The 27,303-nt window shown below is 39.3% G+C and overlaps 1 protein-coding gene across 3 annotated transcripts in view; it reads left to right on the top strand.

Annotated features, from left to right (window-relative positions):
- The window catches only part of helz (helicase with zinc finger), a 57,260-nt gene extending 31,070 nt beyond the window's left edge, over positions 1 to 26,190 (top strand). For 2 of the 3 annotated variants that reach the window (XM_030141225.1, XM_030141231.1), the window contains exons 19-33: positions 4,468 to 4,586; positions 6,791 to 6,936; positions 8,241 to 8,388; positions 9,836 to 10,019; positions 11,388 to 11,616; positions 12,660 to 12,939; positions 14,314 to 14,359; positions 15,088 to 15,275; positions 15,670 to 15,874; positions 15,981 to 16,063; positions 16,242 to 16,755; positions 18,870 to 19,137; positions 19,722 to 20,358; positions 21,451 to 21,742; positions 22,250 to 26,190. In XM_030141225.1, coding sequence (XP_029997085.1) covers positions 4,468 to 4,586; positions 6,791 to 6,936; positions 8,241 to 8,388; positions 9,836 to 10,019; positions 11,388 to 11,616; positions 12,660 to 12,939; positions 14,314 to 14,359; positions 15,088 to 15,275; positions 15,670 to 15,874; positions 15,981 to 16,063; positions 16,242 to 16,755; positions 18,870 to 19,137; positions 19,722 to 20,358; positions 21,451 to 21,742; positions 22,250 to 22,638 — 3,728 coding nt within the window. In that variant the 3' untranslated portion in view covers positions 22,639 to 26,190. The remainder of the gene's footprint in view (positions 1 to 4,467; positions 4,587 to 6,790; positions 6,937 to 8,240; positions 8,389 to 9,835; positions 10,020 to 11,387; positions 11,617 to 12,659; positions 12,940 to 14,313; positions 14,360 to 15,087; positions 15,276 to 15,669; positions 15,875 to 15,980; positions 16,064 to 16,241; positions 16,756 to 18,869; positions 19,138 to 19,721; positions 20,359 to 21,450; positions 21,743 to 22,249) is intronic. The other variant, XM_030141237.1, reaches the window with a different exon arrangement.
- Positions 26,191 to 27,303: the final 1,113 nt, after the last annotated feature.

Here is a 27,303-nt window from a genome sequence, read left to right on the forward strand (position 1 = left end):
ATACAGCCAGCACATTGTAAGCTTACAAAAAACCATTAAACAATAAGAGAAACCAGAGGCAATCATTAAAAAACACTGCATTTTTATGTCAGACTGGTTGAACCAAGAGTTTCTCATATTGTTATTCCTTGCTGGCAATTAGGTTAATTAACTAGTTAAAATGCTTTTCAGTTTATTGCAGTGCACCTGAAGTTATGCATTCAAAGGCAGGTGATTTAAGTAAGGTAATATTTTTCGAGGCATTACATTACTGGTATTTTTCTGGCTGTCATCACATGAACATACATAAGTTAATTTATATGCACTCAGTCTTCAGTTCTTTGGTCATCCCCAGTGACTCTGATGTCTGGGGCTGGAAGGGCCCCACCGTTTAGAGAGGGATGGAACTCATTTAAGTTGTGTAAAAGACATGGAAAACAAACCAATTTGTCAGTGCAGGCTAATAACCGGCTCTAATGTGTCAGCAGAGGGGGCTTTGTCTGTTGCTTGGGAACACCATCTGCCTGTTTGTAATGTACTTCACATCATTAGCCCTCCTCCCCACGTTTCATCTCCTGTTCTCCTGGTGTTCGACGGTGATGAAAATTGCCAGGAAACAAGGCAGTTGGGACCTGGAGAGTCTAAGTAGCTAAAACAAACAGGTGCCCAAAAACGATGGTTAGGCTTTTATCTTTGGTTTGTTATTTAGGCTACCTATATTCTTAATGGCAAAGATATGGGATGTGGCATGCAAACGACATATATTCTTTGTAGTGTGTGGCTTTGGTTTATGTTTGTCATACACATGACCATGAATGTTTAGTCTGATTAATGAATCTGAATTCAGCATTATTGACAGTACAAAGTTTCATGGCTGATTTTAGGTCCATTCTGTAAACTGGGCATTGGGGATCAGCTATGTTGAAGGTGGGAAAAGAATGACCTTTGAAAACAGTCTGGATTGCTGCACTGACAATGGTTGTTTCAGTTATAAAGGCATTTGCATATTGCATTGTTTACAACTAAGATGAATACAAAATTACTGAAAATGTGTAGCTCACCAAAAAAAAAAGAATCTCAGTAAAACCCAAACTTTTTGGTGAATGATATTCAGCTGTCTGGGAGTCATGGGGTTTTTACAGATGATGTTCCTGTGGGGTGACAGGCAGTGTTGCTCTGTGTACTACCATACTGCCAGCTGCTGTTCTAGATCAACTGGATCTTTCTAATTGGACAGTCACAAGAAATTAATGCAGCTATGTTTTTAATGAATGTCACACTCAGAACCGTAGCACATGAAAATGAAATTATGCCGTGTAAGTCCCACTAGAAACAGTCTTAATCAGACAGTGGCATGTTACAGGAGAGACTTGGTTGTCTCTAAAGATGAGGCTGAATTTTCAGCAAACATGCTGTGCCTCAGGTGAATATTGATCTGTCTGGAGGCTACTACATCTTGCAACCTGATGATGAAAATACAACATTATACCTCTTACTGTAGTCAATAAAGTGATATTATCATCTAAAAAGAACACCGTTCTTAATGGCCTCACATAGCACAGCAGACACACAAAGCAATATTAGAAATTCAATCATGGTTTCGATCAGAATGAGGAAATCATTTTGCCTTAAACCGTGATGTGTAAAAAGATTTTTGTAACGAACTTAAGTTACCTGTACAACAGCATCAAGTCTCACTGATCATACATTTCCACAGTCCGTATCGCAGTGTGAAAAGGGTAAAAAGAGACTGTGAGAGAGTGGGTGTGTGAAGTGAGGGAGCTGCTATTTATTATTAAATAGCCATCTCTTGCTCAAATCACCTCAGCAACCATGTGGCTCTGATCTCTTTCACCTCTGCTTATTAGTTCTTCCTCCTTTCTTCTCTTACCACCGTTGTGTCCAAATTCAAACACCGTTATTAGCACAATGACAGATTGCAGCTCCAGAAATGTAATTTGGTTTAGAGATAGGTTCCCCAAGGCAGGCAGCCATGTCCCAGGTGAAACATTAAGCACCATGTTCTTTCATGTCTGCGCGGCGCTCATAAAGACCATCTCTGCCTCGTTCTCGCCTCTTCTAATCTCTGCCTTTCTGCCTAGGGAAACATACCCATTTGGAATGACCCATGTGCATCATTTGTGAGCGTTACTTGGCCCTTATGTATTCATGTGGATCGAAGTTAAAGCGCAAGTAGGCAGAATGCAGTAGGGATCCTGTTGACTGCAATATATTGCGAAGGTCAACAAAAGTGCCCAGCCTCAATAATTAACCATGTGATGTACAGGGAGGCACATCTACATGTTTTTAAGTCACTAAGGCTGCATTGTTATTAAAGTAATGTTCAATGCTGTGACGTGAATGTGTGAAAGGGAGAAAAACTTAATGCTCCTGCTAATATTTGATCATGTGAACACGGTGAAACCATTGTGACAGAATTGCACAGCTTTGATGGCATCCTGTATATACAGTTTCCAGATTACTAAAGCGAATAATTCATAGGTTACTCATGTGCATTGCTTTATTCATATTACACACTGTCTGTGGAATATATATGACCTTTTATACAGTCAAAGTACAGTCAGTCAGAGAACATTACACCATGAGGGGTAAGTCTATGATGCTCAAAATCTTCTGAGCATGCTTTCGTTTGGGCTGAAAAAGGAATCTCAAGAAAGTAAAAGCTTTGTTTAAAGGAAATGAGCAATTTTTTCGTGAGTAAAAAGAAAGCAAAACATGTTTTTCAATAAAGTAATATAGTGAGATATTCTACAACATATCGAGCATAAATTAATCAGTAACAATTTTTGCATAGGAAAACAATCATGTTCCCCTGCTGGAATACTAATAGGAATGAAACCACTTGCAAAATGACTCAATTTTAGAATATTAAGTACATCATAAATAACTGCAGCTGTACTTGTAATAAGCACATGTGCACAAATCTCAGCATATTGTTTTTTTTGTTTTTTGTTTTTTAAGTTAAATAAGTCAGTATGTAGACTTTTATTCTAGTTTAAAGAGGTCTGTTAAAGCAAAATTTGTTTACCCCATTGGTAATAAACAGTTTGATTACATTTAAAAAATCTCTGGCTTCTTTCTTTCTTAGTGCGTTTTTGTTTTTTTTGTATGGTCTGTAGCTTTACAGCTCTGTACATACTTAAGTCTGACGATCATCAGATTCTACAAAAATATATGCATAAACATGGGGCACTGCAACAAAGAGTATGCCTTTTTATCAGAACCACAGAAGGGGAACTGTGCCAGCATATCCTTAAGCAATATGCACACACAGCTTACAGACAACACAGGTTTGAACGTTTGTAGTTGAGGAAAGCAGGAAACATCAATATGTATTGCAGGAATTTTTTCAAAAGCAGTGGCTTAAGAGTGAATGATGACTCAAATCAAGCTACTCCACCTCTTTTCTTGCAAGCCTGTGTTTCTGTTGTTTGTTTACTTTTTGACAGTCCGTGAGTTTATTTAGGTTTTTTTTTCACCCGTCACATTTCATATCTGCATTTGCTGTGGAAATGGTGTTCAGGCTTTAGAGGCTGTTTGCTGGTTGTTATTCAGCCTCTCTCTTCCCCACTCCCTGCTCCGGCATTCATTTGCCATGCCGTTTCATCCCCTCCCCTCACACTGCTGAGCACCGTTTGAGCTTTTTAAATCAGGGTTAGGCTACTGTTCCGTTCCTTTCAAAACCTCCACAAAACCCTGCTTTTGCTTTACATGGTTGGTTAAAGGGGGAAAAAAAGGGAAAAATATCAGAATAAAGCAGGTCTGTGCTCCCAGTGAACACATTTGTTATTCACTAATATGCCAATAAAACAACCATTAAATATTATTATGACACATTAGGTAGTCTGGGCACTGGCAAGATTCACTTCATTGAGACTTGTAGTTTATTTGGGCGGTTTTGCATGACAGAGCAGTGTGGAGTTGGGCCAGAATGGGATACTCTTTTAACACAGAGAAGTACAGACATGTAAGGAGAATCTTGAGAAAATGTGGGTTCAGAATCTAATCCGAAATGTGCAGCATTATTGTTCAGTATTTGAATGATGTCACAACATGTACTAAATAAAAACTAAACTTGCAATCACCACCAAACTGACATAAAATAATCTAATGTTAACTGAGATAGTTAATACATAGACCATGTATTCAGGCCTTCTGTTAAATGTTAACACCCTGTGTGTGAATGGATGGTGCGTGTAAATGACATGATTTTTATTGATTCAGGCTGTTGCGATTGCTACTACAATAGCAAAAAACGTGGTTTATTATCCAGCACTAATATTAAAGGCATGCACTGCATCTGTTTTGTCTTTAATTCTCTCTTGATAGTCAAGTTTCTGTTTTGTTATTTTACTTCTGAGTCAGAGGTACACTTATTATTATGCGCTTTACTATTGCAGAGTTTTGGACGTAGATTTACTTGAAGTAGTGCTGTGTAAATATACACTGTGTTATCTGTTTTGACAGGACTGTTCACTCATATCCTACTGGATGAGGCAGCCCAGGCCATGGAGTGTGAAACCATCATGCCTTTTGCTCTGGCTAGCAAAACCACCCGCATCGTGCTGGCTGGAGACCATATGCAGGTAAGGACTTCAGTTACAAATGAAACATGTACAGTACAAGAGGTTTCAGACAGTTTTTGACGCTGCATTTTCCACTAATGGAATTGTCATAGAATACAAGTCCATTTCATGAAGTTGCTGGGTTACTCTCAAATGTTTACAGGCTTTTCTTTGTATCCTTAAATAAGTCGAAGGAATACCTTGAAGGCTGCAGATTGAAGCTATGACATCAAGTAATAGTAATTACTCCATTTGGTCTTTGCTTTGGATTAGTCTCCAATCTTTCCTACTTCAAATACAAAAGACCAGACAGCAGCCACTGTTGAGCTGTGGTTTTGGAGACCACTTCAGCTACAGATAACACAAACATAAACTCATGTCAATCAAGCTTTCTCAGCTAACACAAGGAATTAAATTCCTTATTTCCTCTTCTCCTGGTTTTAGACAGTGCACAGGATTACCAGTAAGCAGTAGATGAAGACGAGGCAGGACTCCAGTATGCAACGACTGCTTTAATTACTTGATCTCTGCTATTTCTTGAAGCAAAGAAAAGAAGGTTTAAAACACAATGTCCACCTTTGAATCTGTGTGGAACTTTGTCAGTCATTTTCTTCATTCCTCTCTCCTATCTTGAGTATCCGCTTAGTGTTTCGATTGCTCAAGAAGCCATGTCTGCCTTTTATATTTTTTCATCATCTGAGTCTTCATTTTTTGCTCTTAGAGCAGCCTAGCTTCTCTGTCGAACATTAAGGCAAAGACACACTAACCTGATTTTCGGCGGTCGGACATCATCGGGCAGTCTGGCGGGGTTGGTTACATGAGTCTATTTGGTGTGTTCCATACGATCAGCCGTTGTTAATGCCGTCGCCAGTCTTTTCGGCCGATTCAACATGTGTAATTGGCCACTACCTGTCGTTCAGTTGGACCAATCTGATTGGTGGAGGACAGCCCTTGACTAGTGAATCAGTGAAGGAGAAGTTTACATGTGAATACAGCTGTGCCAAGATACTTCACACTATTATTGTCTTCTATAATAGACCATTCACTGCTCATATCGTATCTGAACGAGTACCAGTCAGTGTTACCCATTGACTTCATTAATTCCATGAGGTGAACACTGTTAGCATTGTTAGCATAGTGCAATTTCTTCTTAGATTTTGCTTCAGACATTTTTCTTCTTCCATAAGAAGCCCAAGAGCATAAGAAGCCCAAGAGCTGACAACGCCAGTATCTTGCCATCCGTTCAACAAGTATAACAACAACCCTTCTTGACTACTCAACACTCTCTGCTGACAAAGACTGACGACAGCGAGCTGTGGGTTTAGAGAGATTTTACGTCTCACGCAAGCGCAGAACATACACTGAAGTCCGTAGTTGATTTGGTGTGTTCTTCACACTCTTTTCACTGTGTCAGGGAGACGGGAGCCGACTGATAGTTGGGCTACCTTTTCTGGCGACGATTGGTAGTCGGTGTGGTGTGTCTTCGCCTTTAGAAGCAGGAGCTGAATGGTCAATGAAGGTCAAGGCCTCTATTGATCATGTACTTTACTATTGACTGAATTAGGCCTCATTAAATCTGGTGGATCCTCTCCCACTGCGTGGCTGAAATAAATTAAGAGTAAGGTAAAGACAAATTGCTGTCTTTACTGATTTACAACTGACTTATACACTATAAGTCTTAATGTTGCTCACAGGATGAAGGGATTCAAATGCTACTTGTGGTTTGGTATCAGTCTCACTGTATTGTGCCTTACCAGTTACAGGACATTTCCCTCACATAGATTGCAACTGCAGGTTCTGTGAAAAATACAGCACATGCTACTTTATTTGTAATTCTAGAAACAAGAGAACTGAAATATGACTTTAAAATGGGTAAAACATGTAATAGAATTTAATGAATATTACATAACTCATTCTCTTGAAATGATTGAAATGTTAAACCATGTGACAATTTTTTTTTTCCACTTTAGTCAAATGTGATTTTACTGATTAGCACAGCTTCAGAGGTCAAGAACTGAAAGAAGTCAGCCAGCACAGAGTCGTTTATATTAAGAAGTTTCTTCTATGTGCAATGTGAGCACATGAGGTGCATGGTGTACCATAGCAACATTGAACTGAAAACACTGAATCATGTTAAAATGAAGTGATTAACTTGTGTGTTTTACTTCACATTCCTTTCTTTCCTGTCTCTTTCTGTTCCTTATGCTCTGTCCTGTGATTCACAGCTCAGTCCATTTGTATACAGCGAGTTTGCACGGGAGCGCAATCTGCATGTGTCACTGTTGGACCGGCTGTATGAGCACTACCCCCCTGAATTCCCCTGTCGCATCCTCCTGTGTGAGAACTACCGCTCCCATGAAGCTATCATCAAGTAGGTGTAAGCCTGCAGCACTGACTTGTGTCAAAACTGTAGGAGAAAAGGTTTGATATTGCAGAAAAAGGAAGGGTGCGAGGTCAGAGGCAAAAGTGGAAAAATGGAGAAAAACTGATTACAGACTTGAGTTGTCAAGAAAAGTGGCTTAATATTTAGTTGTTAAAATGAAGTCAAAGAATAATTAAGCACAAAACAGTTGTTGGGGCTGCGTGTACTGATGAAAGATAGATATGATGTCGTATTTGAAGATTCATTACAGTTGAAAGAGGTTTTTCAAGGCAGCAACTTTTGTTTTTTTCATAACTTGGGTAATTAATGTTATCGCAGAACTACAGCAACATACACAAATCTACTATTATTATATTTTGAGAGGGTCATCTTTATTTGAAGTTTTGGTGCTTTCCAGAATAATATACAATGTATTCTCAACCATTCTGTTTCATTAATATCTTGGCTCTTTGACCAGATGAAGCACATTATTTCTTGAAGCTTGTAGATCAGGGGTGTCAAACATGCGGCCTGAGGGCCAAATGCGACCTGCCAACGGTTCCAATCCGGACCATAGGATGAATTTATGAAATGCAAAAATTACACTTAAGATATTCACAAACATTTTAGTGTAGGTTCCATATACAGATCAGTAAAGTATTATTGTAATTATCTATGGATACTCACAACTCCAAATTTTTCTTTTTGTAAATGCAAACATTTTTATGTAATTTTCCACTAAACTTCTACTAAAACGATCATTTCACAAAAAAATGAAATGTCCTGAACAAATATGAACAACCTGAATTGTCTTAAAAGAAGTGTAGTTTTAACAATATTCTGCCTATTCCTAAATGTTTTGTATATTTGTAGATCCACTGTGATCTGTAAGTTGTAATGAACATGTATAAATGATAAACTGAAGCATAATATTAAAATTTCACTTATTTTTCTCAAGAAATTTTAGGTTCTGTTGTTTGCATTGTTTTAAAAGACAGTTTGTAGATGCAAACATTTTTATCATGTAACAAAAGGTTGAACTTGATATTATTTATGTATAATTATGTTATTATTTTACTGGTCCGGCCCATTTCAGACCAAATTTAGCTGAATTTGACCCCTGAACTGAAATGAATTTGACACCCATTTTCCAGATTGTCAGTATAATCTCATGTTTCCAAAGAATTGTTGCATGTGAAAATGTATGCAATGGTTTATGGCATTGTATATCCTAACCCTAAAAGTTTACTGTGGCTTTAATTATAATGTCATTTTCACATTTTCTTTCCCATTCCTCCTCTTCTTCTCTGCAGCTACACATCAGAATTATTTTATGATGGGAAGTTAATGGCAAGTGGGAAGCAGCCATCCCATAAAGACTTCTATCCTCTGACATTCTTCACAGCCAGAGGAGAAGATGTTCAGGAGAAGAACAGCACTGCCTACTACAACAACGCTGAGGTACTGGAAGATGCAACCTATGAATGAGTTAAATACATGTACGGAAGTATGTGTTCTAAGGACATTTATTCCAGGAACTGAAGTAGCAGAAATACTCGCTGATAATAGTCGAGCTCGTGGTTGTATAGATTTGCTAACACTAGAATGTAAACTCATCCAGTCAGTCAGCAGCAGTGTTTTATCTTTCAAATTGTGTGTGAATGTCAGACTACCGGTAATGTTTAGCATAAATTATTCTCAGATTTGGTTTCAATTAATGTAGATTATTCATTCAATTTTGGTTGAATGAAGTCAAGAACAGTAAGATGATCATGACTTAATCAGCATTGTTTATTTCCCATCATCACCATGAACTGGAACATCCTATGTGTTTTAATTATAATTGAGGATGAAACCCATACACTTAATTAAGGCCCAAACAGCAGCTCCGTTTGACAGCCATGATGCATGACTCACAGACAGCTCCGTCCCTTGATTCGTTCCTGTTTAGAGTCACTTGGGGACCTCTGACCCTTCACTGGCATATTCCATCCAATTAAACTGTGTAATCTTTTGGATTTTGCTCTCAAACTGTCAGCAATGCCAAATGAATTTCCTTGCATGTTTTTGGCACAACACCCACATCAAACCATTACCAACACTATCATAATGTTGCAGAATTAGAATGTGTTGAGAAAAAGTGTGTCCGTTTGTTTGTCATGTGCAAGTGTCTTTGATAGGCTTAGCTTCAACGGACAGACGATAGCTCCCTGACAGTTCAAAGCCCCAGCGATTCACAAAACTACTCAGATGACAACAAAACAATAGGGATTCCAAATATCAACTCTCTAGCTTTAAGAACTATTATCTTGGCCTATTGCAGTACTTTGATGTGGTAAAAGGAGACACAGAAATTACTTCCAAGACACAGGGGTGTGCAACTTCTCAAAGTTAATTGACATCTTGTCCTTATGATTGTGATGCAGCTGAGTGCAGATGTGGTCACTGGCTTGTTTTATGAGAACATAATGAAGGCATTTGTCATATGTTATATAGTACTGGAGTATGTGGTGACAAATTTTACATTTCTTAAAAGCCTCAGATGGTCAATACTTAAAGGTCATCTGGTAGGTTTAGTTGCTGTACAAAATCTATTTAAACTGCAGGTATTGTATACATGGAATGCAACCTATGGGCTTCTTACACATTTACCAATATATTTTTATTGCTGGTCTGGAATAATAAGGAAATATTTTTTATTCACATTCACTTTTACCAAGCTTTATACTTCAATGCCACAACCTCACTTGGATGCTTCATTGCCATAAAGAAAATAAAGCCTCATTTGTTCTTTAAATATCGCAGTCCCCACTGTTCTGTTTATTCACCCTGTTGAGTGATTTCACAGGAGGGGATTTCAACCATGTCATCCCTCCTTTTTGTCACGTTTTTTTCTCTGTCTGTACAGGTATTTGAGATTGTGGAGCGAGTGGAGGAGTTGCGCAAAAAGTGGCCAGTGGCCTGGGGTAAACTGGATGAGGGCAGCATCGGGGTAGTGTCACCATATGCCGACCAGGTGTTTCGCATTCGTGCAGAACTCAGAAAGAAGAGAATGCACGAGGTCAGCGTGGAAAGAGTGCTCAATGTCCAAGGTGAGAGGAAGAATTAATCAGTTAATTGCATTTTAATACGAGTGATTTTTATTATTTATTTATTTTTGCCCCTGGCCCAGGTGGGGGTATATAGATATATCAGGAATTTGTCCTTCTATCCAACCGATTTCTGACACTTCACCCAATTCTTTTTAAATTCAACACATGTTCTCTACATGTGCCTTCCTCTCAATTTTGGCTTTTTTTTTTTTTCTCAAAAGATTGAAAGTTAAAACTGAAAAGGAATTCCTGGGTAGGCAGGTATTGGTGAGCAGAAAGTGTTGTGCAATCCGGCGTGGGGTGTATTAGTAAGCTCAGTTTACTTTTTCACTTGTTTTTAACTGTTTTTATGAAGATTTAAAATAACTGATGGCTTAACATCGAGGCGTTCAATGACGTAATTCATCCCTCAGCTCTCGTAATGATCACTCTAAGGAATTTTTTTTTTTTTTTTGCAAAGAGGAGCAGCTGTGATCTTTTTTACAGTAGAAACCGACAAACAAATCCAGAGCTTAAATCTCTAAGTGCCTCATTAATAACTCTCCATAAGGTTTGGTGTTTTTTTTTTTTTTTTTTTTTTGTTTACATCCAGATCATTTCTGTTTGTGTAATGGCACGATTACAATTAACATAATTAGCAATTAACATTAACAAGCTTATAGAGGCAGATGCATTATCCCAGAGGTGTTTTTCAGATTTGGCTTCTACTTTTGGTCTTGGTATGAAGAGAATGTAAAGGCTTCTCTCCCCATCTCTCTTCTGCAAACGTCTTCCACATTTCCCACTTGTATTGCATCCAGCTGCTTTCCACAGATCATTAACTACTCATTAATCAGTCATGAAACATGTGGACACATGAAAACATAGAAATTTGCTCTGCACTCTGGCTAGTGCTCAGATTTTAAATGTAGCTCACTCATGGTTGATGTTTTGTTTTTTTTTTATTTGGTCTATCAACAGTGTCTGGCGTTTTTAAGAGGATTAAATCACCAGTAGGCCTTTTTTCTGTATTTAGTGAGTTTGTGAAGTCTTGTGGAACAGAGAAGCCTGTGGACTTTTTCTGTATAGTGGCTCCACCATTTATGATTATGACACATTGACACTATATGTAGCACAACAACACTTTAAACACAAGTGGGTGCATTTAATATCTAACTAATGAATATAATAGTTACTCAGTCGAGAGTTTACTTATAAAAGTTTTTTTTTTGTGTGTGTGTGATGTCTTCTTGGTGAAAAAACCATGCAGCATTAAATAATCCCTATCTGCTCCTTTCAGAAAAGAAATCTCATTTGAAATTATCTTAGATGTTTTTTTGCGTCTGTTGATAATAACGTGTTTGACTTGTTTGACAAATTTGTTCGCAGGTAAACAGTTTCGGGTGCTATTTCTCAGCACGGTGCGGACACGGCATACCTGCAAGCACAAGCAGACAGCCATCAAGCGCAAAGAACAGCTTGTTGAGGACTCAACTGAGGATTTGGACTACGGATTCCTCTCCAACTACAAGCTACTGAACACGGCCATCACCAGAGCGCAGTCCCTGGTTGCAGTGGTGGGAGATCCTATTGCACTGTGCTCTGTGGGGCGCTGCAGGTAAATACATGCTTTATAATTGGCAAGTTAGTGGTATGTTCTTGCAATGTGGCAGTACTAAACTTTACAAGTGATTTTATTATTTGTACTCATCAGATGTTTTTAGGACTGTTGGCAAGTAGAACCAACATGTCAGTCTATCAGATCTGTGAAACATGTATAAAATAATATTTATAATAATTCAGTGACATTTAATAAAAGTATGATCATTTTGTTGAGCTGAACACGCAAATTGTTAGTCGTCTTCAGTATATTGTTCTTTAAATTGCCATCATATATTCATTCTGTCTATAAATGGAAACTGGCTGTCACTCTTTTCTGTGGTCATTTATAAGTCCCTTTCCTCATTTCTGATCGCTATAGCAACCATTTTGTTTTTGTTTTTTTTCTTTGCTTGTTGTTGTAACATGTCAAGCATTTTGTGGTTGTGGCTGTAGGGAAATGTCATCCCATAGAAGCAAAGCAATTAAACTGATCTTTCCAGAGTGGATGCATTGGATTTAGAGTTAGTGGTCAGTGAGCCTGATGCAAGAAATGCTGAGATGTGGAACAGGGAGAGGCGTTGGTGCGTTAGGTGGGAACCGAAGGTCAGTTTTACTGATGTGAGCAGGTCACAGACTATTGTTAGCTCTACACAATGAGGCAGTAAGTAGCATGCTTCAAATGTTAGTTCACTAGTAACTCACAGTTCTACTGCTGTGATTTAATTACAATCTTTATTTTTTGGAAAAATAGTGCAGTTGTCCTTGTGATTAACTCTTTGTGACTAACAATCCCTGCTTTTGCAAGGAAGGTTTTTTTGTGTTCTTCTGTGCATCTCCTGATTTGCCTCTGAGCTTTATGTTTCCATAAATTATCTGCATGTTTTTGCTATGGTTTCCTCCTATTCTCTTCTCTCCAACTCTTTTTGTATTTTCATTCACCAGGGAGCAGTTGTTAAACTGCCAACAGAACAAATCGAAATCAGTCGAAACGAGGATGTATAAAGGACAATACATGTAAAAGTTCTCCATGTGATATATCCTGTTTTTGCTCATTTCCAGGAAGTTCTGGGAGCATTTTATCTCCATCTGCCACCAAAATTCAAGCCTTCATGGCATCACCTTTGAGCAGATCAAGGCTCAGCTGGAGGCCCTGGAGCTCAAGAAGACCTATGTCCTTAACCCACTAGCCCCAGAGTTCATCCCCCGTGCTCTCAGGCCCCTGCAGGGGCACCATTCTACTTCACAATCCCTCCATCCCCACCACCATCCACATCCTCAGCATGCACAGCCTGTCTCCAACAAGCAGGGTCAACAGCAGCAGCAGCAGTCACCCCCTAAGGTAAGGGAGCACAGTGAAAGGACAGATGTATACACATACATTCAGATATTCTCCCATTTTATAAATATGTATGTTTCAATTTATGGATTGAGAATGAAGTACGAGGTCGGTATTGTCTGCAAAGCTCAGATGTTGTAGGGTTTGTAGTTTTTGTGGAATATGTTGGCTATGTCTTTTATGGGTTTTTGGAATTAGAAAACAAATCATCAAAAATAAATTGAGTCCTTGTTTGTGGGATGAAAAGCCATATGATGTTGGTGCAAAGCACCAGTCTACTAATTGTCTCATTTTAATTTTCACAACAGGAAATTACTATACGGTCATTCACGTTAGCCTTTGAAAAACAATACAGATAGGAAATTAACATGGCAGGTTGGCAGAAGGATGCATTGTTTGATTGTTAAGCCTGGATTTCAATTTCTTTGTGTGTCTGTGTGTCCTCCCTGCCTACCCTGAGGTAAAGGTTAACGAAATCACCACAGCTGCCAACCTGCTGCCATCACCCACTGGGCTTAATGAGCCACGGCTCTGCAGCATCAGCCGGCTTTAGAGATGCGCACAGCCTCTCTTTTCATACAGTGGAGCTCACAGCCACACAGCACAGGCACACATAGAATATATTTATTTTAAAAATTGATGTGTTGTACTACAGTGTATTTGCCTGCTCTAGTTGACTCCTGTTGTGAAGTGCTGTTTCTTGACACAGATGATGTATTTGTGTATGGGCAGTTCTGGTAAATATGCTTCACATTTATTTAAAAAAAAAAAAAAGCCTCCAACACAATTAGTGTCTTTTAATCTGATGAGGGAAGTTTTGATAATACTATAGGTACTTTTTAAAAATTGTCTTTTTTCATATTCATAGCTGGTATTTAACTAGAATACTTGACACTCAAACTACAACTATAACTGTCAGTGAATTGTTGATGTGTTTTTTGCAAGATAAGAAAGAAGAGGGTGTTATTGCGAAGTGGGAAAAAAGTATCGCAGCTTATTTGGACCCTATCGTTCATTTTATACAAATAGAGCAGAGCTGCTCGGCACTTTTTTCATTTGCATTTTAGCAAGACCAATACAATCAACTAGAAATTAAGGGGTTCCTATCACTCAGTAACATCACAGATCCATTCAGCTGTGCCCTACTGTCCAGCGAACCCCACCCCCACTGATGAGGTGTTGTTTCTGTAGCTGCTGAGACGGATGTCAGACAGTTGAGACCAAACTATAACTGTTGTGCACTGAGTTCTGGTACACACAGACTTCCATATTCACCATACATTCCATCATGTTTCACCTCTTTACTTTTAGTCCTCTTTTGGCCCAAGTTGTCTTTCTGCCTTGTTTCATGAATTCCCCAATTTTTTTGTGTTACAGGGTAAACACGCAAACCATACAGATCACCTTCCACCTGAAGGATATGGTAAGTATAGACTAAAGCCCATGTCAGTCTCAGCTGATAATTAGTTCATAAAACAAGTTAACAATACAAAGTCATTTTCATTGCCACCAGACAAAGTGTGTTTCAGGTATCAAATGCAGATATAATTTTAGGCTTACTCAAAAAAGTATAGGATTTATTTAAAAAAAACAACAACACAGTTTTGTAAGAAATCAGACATTTTTTGTTATTTTCAGAAGTCCCTTTGAGGTCTAACTGTCCCGGGATCTGCAACATAAAAGCCCTGCACAAATTCAGTGTTAACTGTGATATTGGAACATCTCTAGAAAGATTGTATCTAACAGTCTTTAAGCCCATGTCATTCATGTTTGAAGTAGGTCAAATATAGAGGGAAATAGATTAGAACAAAACCAGTGTATGCAGAATGGTGCATGAAGGCCTGAGGCTATTGAAACCATCAGATTGATTGAGCCTTTAACAATACAGCTAGAAATTAACACAGTATTTATTTGGAGAAGACAATTGTTTTGGCTCGGCTACAAATTGTCAACCAGCCACATGAGCTTAAACTTCAAAGGTGACTAATTAAGTTTATTGCACTTTTATTTCAATATTTACCTAAGCAGGCCATCAGCTATAGAGCATACATTGTACCACACTTACTGAAGATGCTCTTCATCTGAAATTTTCTCTGAGTAATTACATTGTTACAAAGACATGCTTTTGTGTCGTGCTTTCACTTACTGCAGTCCAACCCAACCCGGCCGTTCTCATGGGAAACCCGATTCGAGCCTTCACACCACCCTTGAGTGGGACACAAGCTGGCATGGGCAAGTCCCCCAGTCCTGTCCAGAGGATAGATCCTCACACCGGTGCCAGTATCCTCTACGTTCCAGCAGTGTATGGTGGAAACATGGTCATGTCCATGCCCCTGCCTGTAAGTTTTCTGACAAACATCACATTTCATAAAGTAGACCGTTTTGTCTTTTTTTTTTTTTAACTATATACTTAGTTCGAAGAGAGATGGTAATGCCTAGAAATAACAAATTTGCTAATTGCATTACAATAGAGTGTGCAGCACATGCCACATTTGTCACATTACCCTCACTAAATGTCAGTGTTCAGCTTGAATGCTATGAAAACACAAACAACAGTTCTATGGTTGTATGATTACATGAAAAAATGCCTCCTTAGTCTGTCTTATAAGGTCTGTATTGTGGACATAAGTCACTCCATTGGGTTTATAGGATACGTACACTCTCTTTTGCAAAAACACTTCTTCTGTTGCCATTACATTTCAATAACATCCTACCCCCCCACCCCCACCCAAGTTGCCTTGGCCAGGTTATCAGAATCGTTTTGCTGTGGATCCTCGCATCATGAGCCACCAGGCAGCCATGGCTTACAACTTCAACCTGTTGCAAGCCCAGAATAGAAGCTCTCCCATCCCATACAGTGGGGTAGCCCACCCTTCCCCCCTAGGAATGGGCCAACCCAGCCCAGACAAGGAGCTACAGGCAGACCCCATCAGAAATGGTGTGTTTAATATACTGTCATAAGTAATGTAATTTAGTGTCATTTAAATACAGAAAGAGTACTGTATAGTGACATGTATAGTAAGGAATTTCTGACATCGTCGTAGGTAAAATTGAAGTGTGTCCAAAGTCAGAGCAGAGTCGACTTCAGACGCCAGAGCGGAAAACTGCAGACGTGAAGGATAAACAGGCAAGTCCTTCACATTTTTGATTTTAATTATTCATTTTTTTGGATAACTTATCTTTCAATAGTAGGCAGACATTAGTAAGGCTGGAAAACATATTCAAATCTTGCTTGTTTATTTATAATGTATAAATAATCCTGCAGTCTATGCCTTTGATTTGACTGTGTTTACATTTTGCCGCAGGGAGATTTAGACACAGGCCAAAGTCGAAATCTAGACTCGCAGACAGATGGGCTTGTTGGTTTTCCTAATACGCTGCTCCATCGAAAAGACCCCTCAGCTGCCCAAAGATCCCTCAACTACCACCTGGCACCACCCAACCCTGGTTTTCCTTCACATCCTGCCAGTGGAAGAGCCTATCCTCCACAGTATCCACTCTCCAGGCTTCCCTATCGGGTCAACCAGCCCCAGCACCCAGGGATGGCCCAGCAGAGTCAACAGCAGCAACAACAGCTTAGTCCTGCCTACACTGGTGGTAGCCACAGTGCTTCCTTCTTTAGCGGCCCCATAGGCCCCCACAGAGCTGTCCAGTCCCCTACTCTGGATGGACCAGAGTCTGGAGGGGTGGAGGATATGAGTGGCCCCATAAGGACTTCAATGGGCCACCCAGGTGGCCACCATCCCGGCCTGTCACAGCATAACAGGGTCAATAGCTTTGGGGAGGACGGACAGGATGGAAGCCTCGGAGAAAGTTTAGGTGAGTTACTATGAGAATATGATATATATATTTGTATCATGAATTTGTTAGACAGTGACTTTGGTGGTAGATTTACTTAAAGGATCACTGTGTAATCATTATTGGCATTGTGGTGAAAATTCTGATTATAACAAGAATAGTACCCCACCTACCCCATTATGTCTGCTAAAAACACAGACCCATTTGAGAGCCACTGAGTGTTTGTCCATTATTGGCTTTTTGGTTAAGGGGATAATTACTCTGCTTCCCACCTGAACATGGTTGGTAATATTGGCATCTTAACTCTTTAAGTGCCAGACAGTTAAGGGGCTAATAAGCCTTAAAAGTGCCACAGAATTTGGCCGTTTTTCAGTATTTCGCGTCGTTTTTATAATATTTGAAGAATCCTGCAGGAAACCGCTCGGTAACATCCGACCGATTGCTGATTAGATCCAAAACGCACCGGACGCAGCTAATTCATTATTGATCGTAATTTGCATAATTTATAATAATAATAATAATAATAATAATCTTTATTTATATAGCACTTTTCATACATTAAAAACTGTAGCACAAAGTGCTTTACATATCAGTTTAAAAATCAGTACCGCCCCCCACCCACCCACACCCACCCACTCACCCGCACACACACACACACACACACACACACACACACACACACACACACACACACACACACACACACACACACACACATATATATGCAAACCCACAAGCTCACACATACTTAAGAAGACTGACTGAGCACGGGTAGACCAGAACAAAAATGTACAAGTAAAAGTAAAACATCAATTTAGGAGGCGCTGTCTCAGGGAGCCATCCGCACCAGGAGGCAGCCGCCGACCCCGGCGACCAGGCACCAGCAACACAGCCCCGCATCCCAACTAGTGGGAGAGGGCCAACTGGGACCCCCACCCACCAGAAAGGAGCGGACCCCAGTGAGAGAAGGCGCCACAGCCCCCGGAGTCCACAGCCGCCCCCCGGCATGGAGGGCTCCCTCTGATGAAACACCGGAGAATAAGAAACATTAAAAAGATATAAAAATATTATTCGGTCGCGTGACCTCAAATTCCCGTCTGATTGGTCTCAAAAGGGGGACACAGAAAGAACGTCATCGAAATGTGAGAAAGAAATGGGGGTGGATGGTTTGTTTGTACACAAATGTGGCGTGTTCTCCAAAGCCGATCTGATCGGCCCGTGGCACTTTACAGGTTGTTTTCGTAAAGCCGATTTAATCGGCCCATGGCACTGAAAGTGTTAACAACTGACGCCACCTGTAATAAAGTAGGAAAAAGTACTGTATCCTGGGTTAGATTCATCCAAATTCCCTTGCATTTTACCCACTGAACACTGAAAACCCGAACCTTTCCTTTCCTTTTGACTTTTACTCAAATGCAGTAATAAAATGAACATTTTTTTTAAGTAACTCAGTTGATTATCTGATCATTCCATCCTTACCTGTATTATCTCAGAAAGGAGATTAAATTTGTTTTCACTTATTTCAGAATCCAAACAATTTCTAGCTCATGAGATGTTTAGTGAAGTGAATGATCCTGTCCTCACTCACTGCACAACACACACTCTAATGGATCCACATTAGCTCTTTCTTCTCACTTTTATCAGTACAGGCACAGCAGAGGGAATGTAGCCCCTCTCTCCATTACATTGCAACTGCTACTACTTGCTTGTGCCTTAGGCAAACTCGGCTCAGAGAACAGCCTTCTTTGCATGCCATTTTCTTCCAATCCTTACTCTGATTCCAGCTCTAACCACCATAGATGCTCAGCAGGTTTTCATATTCCTCTGAGCCTACTGTGAATTGAGTGTGTCACGGTGCTGCTAAGGCACTTAAGCAAATGCAAACATTTCTAAATGTGAAAACTAATCTTGCTTTCCAACATTTAAGTGGGAGGTGGTTCTGAGAGCTGAGCTCTGCTTTTCTCAGAATCAAATCATAATGAATATAAAATATATGAATGTAATTACTAAACATGTTTAACGTCTAGCTGTGATACTGTTGTGAATTTTATATAGATGCTCATTCATAGTTTCCCAAAGAAGTGGTGAGCACATCACCAGTTTCTCTAAAATTTGCCCCATGGCTGTCTCCTCAGACCTTCAGGGTTCCATATCTCTCGAGGCCCTGAGCCAGCAGCAGCAGCAGCAGCAGCAGGCGGCCAGACTGGGCCAATGGGGGGAGGCAGCCGGCCCTTTCCTCCAGGGCAGCGTCGCATTCACTCTACCCCAACAGCTTGCTCACCTTCCTCAACCCGGTATGGCTCGTTTCCCACATCATCTGCTCCGAGCAGCGAGTTGGGGTCTTAGTGCCAACATGGAGGACGAAGCTGTTCCTTCTGCCTCCACTGGGCCACCTTTCAACAGGTTTGACTTACCACCTCTTTATACAAAACCTTTTATAAACCATAATTAAATACTATACTCATCTCTTTCTATTTTATTGCTTTTCTCAATATGCATTTTAACAAACAAAGAAGCTCAACTGAAATGTTTTTGATACTATCAGACCATATTTCACCCATACTATCTCGGCTGTATTTCAGACATACAGTATTTATATCCAGTCATTCTTCCAACATTATTCTGTCCACTCCCAAAGGAGACTGAGACAATAGCAAGACTCTGATAGAGCTTTATATGTCTAATGCACCCTTCAGTATTGGATTCACCACTGCAGTGCCCTCTCACCTTGACTTTTCAGATCTAAAACAATAGCTTCCCTCCAACGCTTACTGTACTGCCTCTAGATGCAATATAAGACAGGACTGCAGTATTAGATCAGTCTCACTTGCACTTACACCAGTATCGGCATACAAAAACCATTATGGTCAGAGATTGTTTTCACACATGCAATACAATCTTGAATGGGATTGCACGGTGTATTTTACCATTGACCTCTTTTGCATGCTGTAAAAATGTGAAATGTAAACAAATGCCTTTAATTCCAGGTACCCGGGCCTTTTGAGAGAGATGCCCCCACAGGAGCAGCCTGAACCCAGAGAGGCAGCTGAGATGCTACCCCCACCTCAGTCTCGCCTTCTCCAGTACCGCCAGTCCCAGTCCCAGTCCCGTGCCTCAGGTGACCCTTCATCCAGTCTAGCCCCCGCCTCAAATCACATTGGCCCGTTCCCATCAGGACCTTACTCCCACGACACTGGCCGTGACCTCCTTAGCGACAACCTTCTCAACAACCCAGCACTGCAGCAGCAGCAGCAGCAGCAGCACCCAGTGAATCACCTCTACAGTACTGATAACTACCCACATCAGCCACCAGCTCAGTCTGCCAGCCCCCCTCCATCCCAGGTCAAATACCTTCTGCAAGAGACCCAGTGGTCCCATGGTGGAGCTGCCTCAGTGAGCCCACCCCAGCAGAACCATCTGTTAGGCAACCAGGGCCATGGACTTCGCTACGGGCTGCCTCTCATGGCTCACCCCAGCAGGCAGGAGCAAGTCCACCTGATGCAGCTTCACCATCAGCACCAGCAGCATCAACAACACCAACAAAGTCAAGGTCCAGACCAGGAGTCCTACCACCCTCTGTCCCCCAGAACCTCAGCACCTACAGCCCTTCACAGTGTAGACGAGGTAAGCCTTCTTCATTTGGGGTGTTACTCTGGATGGTGAAATAGTGAAATGACCACTGAGTCATAACCAGTTAAAACAAACAAAAAAAAATACTGTTTAAATATAAACGCGGCAAAGCGCTGTCTTGTAAAAAGTAAACCTCCACCAAAGCCCCATAGGCCTGTAATCCAATCACATTTCTTATCTTTCAGTAGAAAATTTGGGGAAAAGATCTGAAATTGGCCCAATTAGAGCTGTAGTTTTGTTCTTATATTGGAGAATTGGTGAGTTTTAGTTCAGTATTTGTTTGTTTTTATTGTTTCATTTTTTTTTTTTTTTTAGGGAACTTTAGGGTGTATGAAAGAATATATGATATCACATAAGATTTACAACCATCATTCTCATATTATGCAATACCATCAGTAACACCGACTGACAAAAAGGAGGAAACATAGGACATTGTCGTTTTTTTGCAGTTTAATAATGAAAACCACGTACGTTAGCCCTGTTCATGGGTCTGCAACCTTTGCGATTTAAAGAGTCATTTTAGTACAGAAATACTTTTTTTTTTTTCTTTCTTTTTTTAAACTGTCTGAGGTTAAACATAAGGATATCTTTTGGATCCAAAGTGGAAACTGTTTAAGAAGCTCTTTAGGATTAGTTGGAATGGAATATGTGGAGAATAAATCAAAGTTTGGTACGTTTTCGGAACTACAAAAAAAATTACAAAACTACACCAAAGAAAACAGTCTCATTTGTCATTGTCTTGTGCAGCAAAAATTGACTGTATACTCCACTGGAAAGAAAAAAGCCTTCACATACCAGATGAATACCTTCTTCTTTTACTATTATCAGTACTTCTATTTTTTTGATCCATTTGGAGTGTAGTCCACATTTTTACAACTAACGTAACATCAGAATGACTCTATAGTTGTAATACTACTAGCAAAGTGTATAAAAACAAAAAATAGTTGAGCCACCTGAAAAGGGTCCAAGAGCTTATTTTTACATACTCTCTACTTCTTAAACGCCTCATGTCACTGATTTTAATGTTCTTTCCTTGTCTTTCTTGTCCCCTCCCTTTCTTCTTTCGTCCTGTGTTGGTTTGTTTAGTATGAACCCAGAGGACCAGGTCGGCCTCTCTATCAGCGCCGTATCTCGTCTAGCTACCCTGATGAACCATCTCCAGCCAACAACCACAATGCCCTGTCTCAGCAGCCTCAGCCTTGTACATCAGACCCCCAGGACCACCCCCATGCGCACCTACAGCATCATCAGCACCCTCACGCCCCCTACGGTTACCCCGCACATGACCCCTGGCCCAGTAATGGAGGAGGTCCCGGTCCGTTTCAGAACATTCCATGTAACGGAGCCGGCACACTCGTTCAACACCGTGACCTTTTAGGTTAGTATTATCAAAAACATAGACAGTAGTTTCTTTTATTTCATGTTTGGGAGATTTGAAGCTCCTGTTCATTCTAGTAGTTTAATGGCTTTTACCCTTTGGACCTTTCAGCCTTTTGACAGGACTTGAAGATATTAAAAATGCTGAAACATTGTGGTGATCAGTCTCTCACTTTTCTGCCAGAGATGTAGAACAGAGAGAGAGAGAATAAAATAAGCATCATAGTTTCAGTAATATCTGTATACAAAAAAATGTCAAACTCTTACCTTAACAAAGATTGTAACAGGATGTGCAGCTCTTATGAACTTAAAAGCTAGCATGAGAGCATTGTCTAGTGCTAATCTTTGTATAATTACTGTACTTCTTGCCACTGTATAACTTATCAAATCAGTCGAACATATCCAGCTCTAGCGATTTAGGTCAACAGTTTTAGGTGTGGAAACAAAGGCTTTAAATATAGCATCGGAGGCTAATGTCTGTGTCTTGTGTTTTTTCTCCTGGAACCAGCAGCTTCCAAAGCCCTTCGTCAGACAGAGGAGCAGGTGAAAGCGGAGGCCACGGCAGCACAGCAGACACACCCACACTCCCTCAACTCCCTTCAGCACCTTGGACAGTTCCCGCCGCTCATGGCCAATAACAAGCAGCAGCCACCGCAGGCTCCCACCGAGCCCGCCCAGGGGGCTCCAAACTTAACCAAACCCCCCACCATGTCCTATGCCAGCGCCCTCCGCGCTCCACCCAAGCCCAGAGCCATTCGGCCCGAACAGGTCAAAAAGAACAGCGACCCTCTGTCCCTCCTACAAGAGCTGAGTATAGGAAGTTCTAATAGTAGCAATGGGTACTACTCCTATTTCCCCATCTCGAGTGAGTGTCACCTCCCCCCACAAAATAAATGAGTAATAAAATACAAAACCAAACCAAAAAAAAAAAAAAAAATGCAAAACTCTTTCTAAAAACACAAAAAAATAGTGCAAAGTGCATTTACAAATTGTTTCTATCAATAGATTTGTTTTCAGAATTTTGTTTCATTTTAACTTTTTGTCATCCCTTCTCCTGTTTCACATATCTGTGAAGAAAATAAGTATATATAATGAATGCATTACTAGTATATATACATACACATTATGTATATATGAATATATACTTATATTATCTACACTTGTATATGTACGTAATGCAAAAAGTAAAACGATAAAAAAAAAAAAAAAAAAAAAAAAAAGAAAAACATAAAAAAAAAAAGGGTCAAGATTTGGTTGACCACTTAGCTGCCTGCATACTTTTCCTTATTGAAGTTGGTTTTGTTGATTACTAAATGAATATGTTTTTTTTTTTCCTTCTATTTTTTATTATTTTGTATTCCTCAGTTTTGAGTGGATGTTGCGTCTTGATTTTCATACTACTGTAGTTGTGGAAATGGACTTAAGCTAAGTGGTCAACCAATACAGAAACTACATGGAACAGTGTATAGAAGTAGATAAATTTTCCTCTAATCTGTACATAAAAAGAAAATAAATGACTGAATTGTATGCCACAGACATGTCCTTAAATTCTGTATCATGCTAGCCTTTGCATTATGATTTTCTTTTCCATTTGTTGGCTTCTGATCCTGGATTTTTAGAAGTCCGTACGTGGAATCACCTCCAATTATTTAGAAATAAATGTGATTCTTATTTTACTGAAAAATAACTATAAATTTTGATGCATATTTTACCTTTCACTGTCTTATCAGCAACAATAGGTGCAGAGTGACTTTGTCAACATAGCAACAACCATGTCGTCCATTCCTCTTTTTTTTTTTTTTTTTTTTTAAATTTAAGAGTCAGAGAAAACCGAGGCATCCCTTTCTATGATACGATTACCCCCACACTGCTTCGCTTGTGGCCGATGCTCAGTCATTTGATTTTTTTTATTTTCTTCTCTCCCATTTTTAAGACATTATTGTTGTGGCAGTTTTTCAGCCGGTGTCAATGAAAACAAAATCTTCACCCAGGAAATGACTTCAATAACTACTGGGGGACATGAAATGTTTTTGTTTTTTTTTCTTTAGTTTTTTTTTTTTTTTTTATGGTATTGTTGCTTATGGTTTTAAAAGATTGCCGTACTCTGAAGGTTTGTGAAAGTGAAGAGACTGCTAAGGTTAGAGTGGTGTGTAACGGTCAGTAAGTTGTAACTGAGGTTGTGAGCTACACTGTCAGTCACATGGTTGCACATGTCGAGTTTTTGGTCAAATCTCAAGTGTGGTGTAAAATGTCACAAATATATAGCCTGAAACTGAAGCGAATAGTCACGATTTTGGGTGCTATTCTGACATGAACTTCAAATACAATTATAAATTTACATAAGCATAAAGGTGAACAACTTAATCATACTGTACTTTTTTTTTCTTTTTAGCTCTAGTGTAATTAAAACGAAGATTTGCCCTGATTCTAACCAAACGCTGCTTGAGATTTGACCAAGACAGGCGAGTTTTAAAACGTACAAATGACAATTTGTCTGTTTTTAGTCTGTGCACAATGAGAATGAATTGGTGAAGTTGTCTTTTGGTTCAGTTTTTGGTCAGATCTGTTTGTTGTATTGATACTGCAGCCACTTATGGACGTCACTTCTGTAATCCTTTTTTATTTGATTTTATTTTTGTTGTTTTTAAGTCCTGAAAAGGGGGATCTTAATGTTTGCACATGAATTGTCCTGGTACACAAGTAAACCCCAGATGATTTAAGGCGATCATTCCCCCACGCAGGTGAAACCTAATAACACATATTTCTGGATGTTTTTTTTCTGGAGTACTGGGAATAGTCGTCCAGTGCTTGTTCTTGTTCTAAATGTAATTCTTTGTCACACTTTTGAAAATTGTTAGAACTATAACGCGATCATGATTCTGCTTCCATGTGGCCACCATTAAATCTCTTAAAACGTCACGTCCTCAGAAAGTTAATACCCTACTGCTAAATAACCTGGATGTGTTGGAAACAGTCAGCAGAGAGCTTCATAAAGTAGTATTGTGATTTTTGAGTTTTGACATTGTAATTCGATGGTCCAGGTTTTTGACTTAGCAGTTTGAACAACACATACTTGTAAATATGCATTTTCTAGGTATTTACAAACAAGAACTTTGGGAGCGCCTCAATTTTGTAGAAGCTGTTCAAAGAAGAGGTATGCCCTTTTTAATTATGCAAATTAACAAAAAAAAAGAATAATAATTATAGAAATGGACAACAGCAACCCAGTTCGTAGTTGCAACATCTCGTAATGTTTAAGGTTTTCTTTTATTTCAATTTTTTTTTCCTGTATTTTTTTTTTTTAAAGAGGGTGTCTGGCTGATGGGACAAAGAGGAGAATTTATGTTGCAGCTGCATCAGACAACTTATTTCACTGTACAATACATATTTTTTAGTATATGTTGCTGGATTTGTCCTGTTTTGTTTTGTCAATACTTCACACGGCTATACAACAATCAACATGGATTATTTTGTTTTCAATGTGAAGAATGTTTTCTTTTCATGCATGTTGAGATGACCTGGCTGGTTTTAATCCCTGTTTTTATCAGTTTGTATTGATTTGTGGATGAAAAAGAAAAAAAAAAAAAAAGAAAAAAAAAAAAAAAGCTTTTGTTCAACCTACCGAGTCAAATTTTGGTATATTATTTCATGTGTACAATAACTTGTGACATTATCAGCAAAACTATTATAATATTTTACTAACATGTCAAGCAGATATGTATTGGTCATGTATTTTTTTTTTTTTTTTTTTTTTTTAATCTGCAGTTACTCAGCAGGGCTAACTCTGAGGTTGCTCCCTGGTATGTTTTTGAGGTTGGTAGGATCTGTTTTTCCACCAAACAGTCATTGGCTAATTTCTGAAGTCGTGCAATACTAATATGTCACAGCTTCTCCGGCTACAGTTTATTTATTTTTTGAAGCAAGAGGAGATTGAGCCAAAGACATTTTTAAAGGGATTTTTACGCAAGGTTTCTGTCAGTAATGTTCAGAAAAATCCGACAGAAACTTTGCTATGAAACGGAGGGTCTTTACTTTTTAACTGAAGCTGGTTGTCGTATGATTTTTTTTTTTTTTTTTTCTTAAAACATACTGTGTTGCCTTTAAAAGAAATCGAAACTGAACCGACCTGTGGCACATAGAACGGGAGCAACCTTCTGCCCAGCCAGTAGAGAGCACTGTGTTCAGCCTTCTCCAAACACCACATCTCCTCCTGTTCTCTGTTTGCTCTCCTCTGTTCTTCCCTTTGCTGCAGTGAATCAATGGCTCACCTGTTCTCCCAGCCGCCCGGTCCCATTGGTTCCTCCATCATGGGTACAAAATTAATGAATAGATCTGTTTTGCTCTTCTTCATTTCAATTGGTGGTGGTTACAATAAAGGATTTAGACTGTGTTTCAAAGGTTTATTTTCTTTTTTTATTTGTTTCTCTATTAAAGTGTTTTTATTGAAAATGCTTGAATTCTCTCTTTTTTTTTTCCCACCCTCCATTCTCTCCTAAGTATACAGCAGACCTGGGCATTGTAAGGCTACATGCGGCCCGACAGCTGACCCTAACTGGCCCACATGAGGTAATCTGCAAATTAAAAGTCAATGCAAATATATATCATCATAATAGACCAGGGGTGTCAAACTTATTTTAGTTCAGGGGCCAAATTCAGCCCAATATGATCTCAAGTGGGCCCGATCAGTAAAACAATAGCTGTGAAAAAAGTAAAATTACATTATGATAATGTTTACATCTACAACGTTTTCCTTAAAAATCTGAATAACAAGAACACCTTTAAATGTCTTAAGTTAAACAAGTGCAATTTTAACAATATTCTGCCTCAGTTTATCGTTTATTCATGTGCATTACAACTTACATTACAGTTACAAATACACAAAACATTTAGTAACAGGTAGAGTATTGGTAAAATTGCATGTACTTCTCTTAAGACATTTCAGGTTGTTCATATTCAGGTTATTCACATTTTTTTGAAGAGGATAGTTTGTTGATATAAACATTTTCATGTAATTGTACTTTTTTACACTAAAAGATTAAAATCTGCAGTTTTCATTATTTATAGGTTATTATGATAATATTTTAGCGGTCTGACCCAAATGAGATGTAATTGTTCTGTATGTGGAACCTGAATTAAAATGATTTTTACACTATTGATTGTTAATATCTTCAGTGTAATTTTTGCATTTCACAAATTCATCCTACGGGCCGGATTGGACCCTTTGGTGGGCCGGATTTGGCCCCCGGGCCTTATGTTTGACACCTGTATAATAGACGTAACCAATACAATGCCACTGCTTTTATTTTGAAGGATCTGCTAATTTACCAGTTTTTTCACACATCCTTTCTGTACTTGCATAAGGCTTATGCACTGATTAGTTTGTTGGTCAGTTTCAGCCCATGAAGATGTCAGCTAATGGCAAAAAAAAAAAAAAAAAAAGATTGATTCCCAATGCAGAGTTTTTAACAAGATATGGACTTGAAAGTATTTCCTTACTGAAGTCAGAGGTAAAGAAAAAGAAAAGGAACTGTGATATGCAAACAAGGCTGGATGCATTTATGA

Source organism: Sphaeramia orbicularis, chromosome 1, assembly GCF_902148855.1.
Source record: "Sphaeramia orbicularis chromosome 1, fSphaOr1.1, whole genome shotgun sequence".
NCBI lineage: Eukaryota > Metazoa > Chordata > Actinopteri > Kurtiformes > Apogonidae > Sphaeramia > Sphaeramia orbicularis.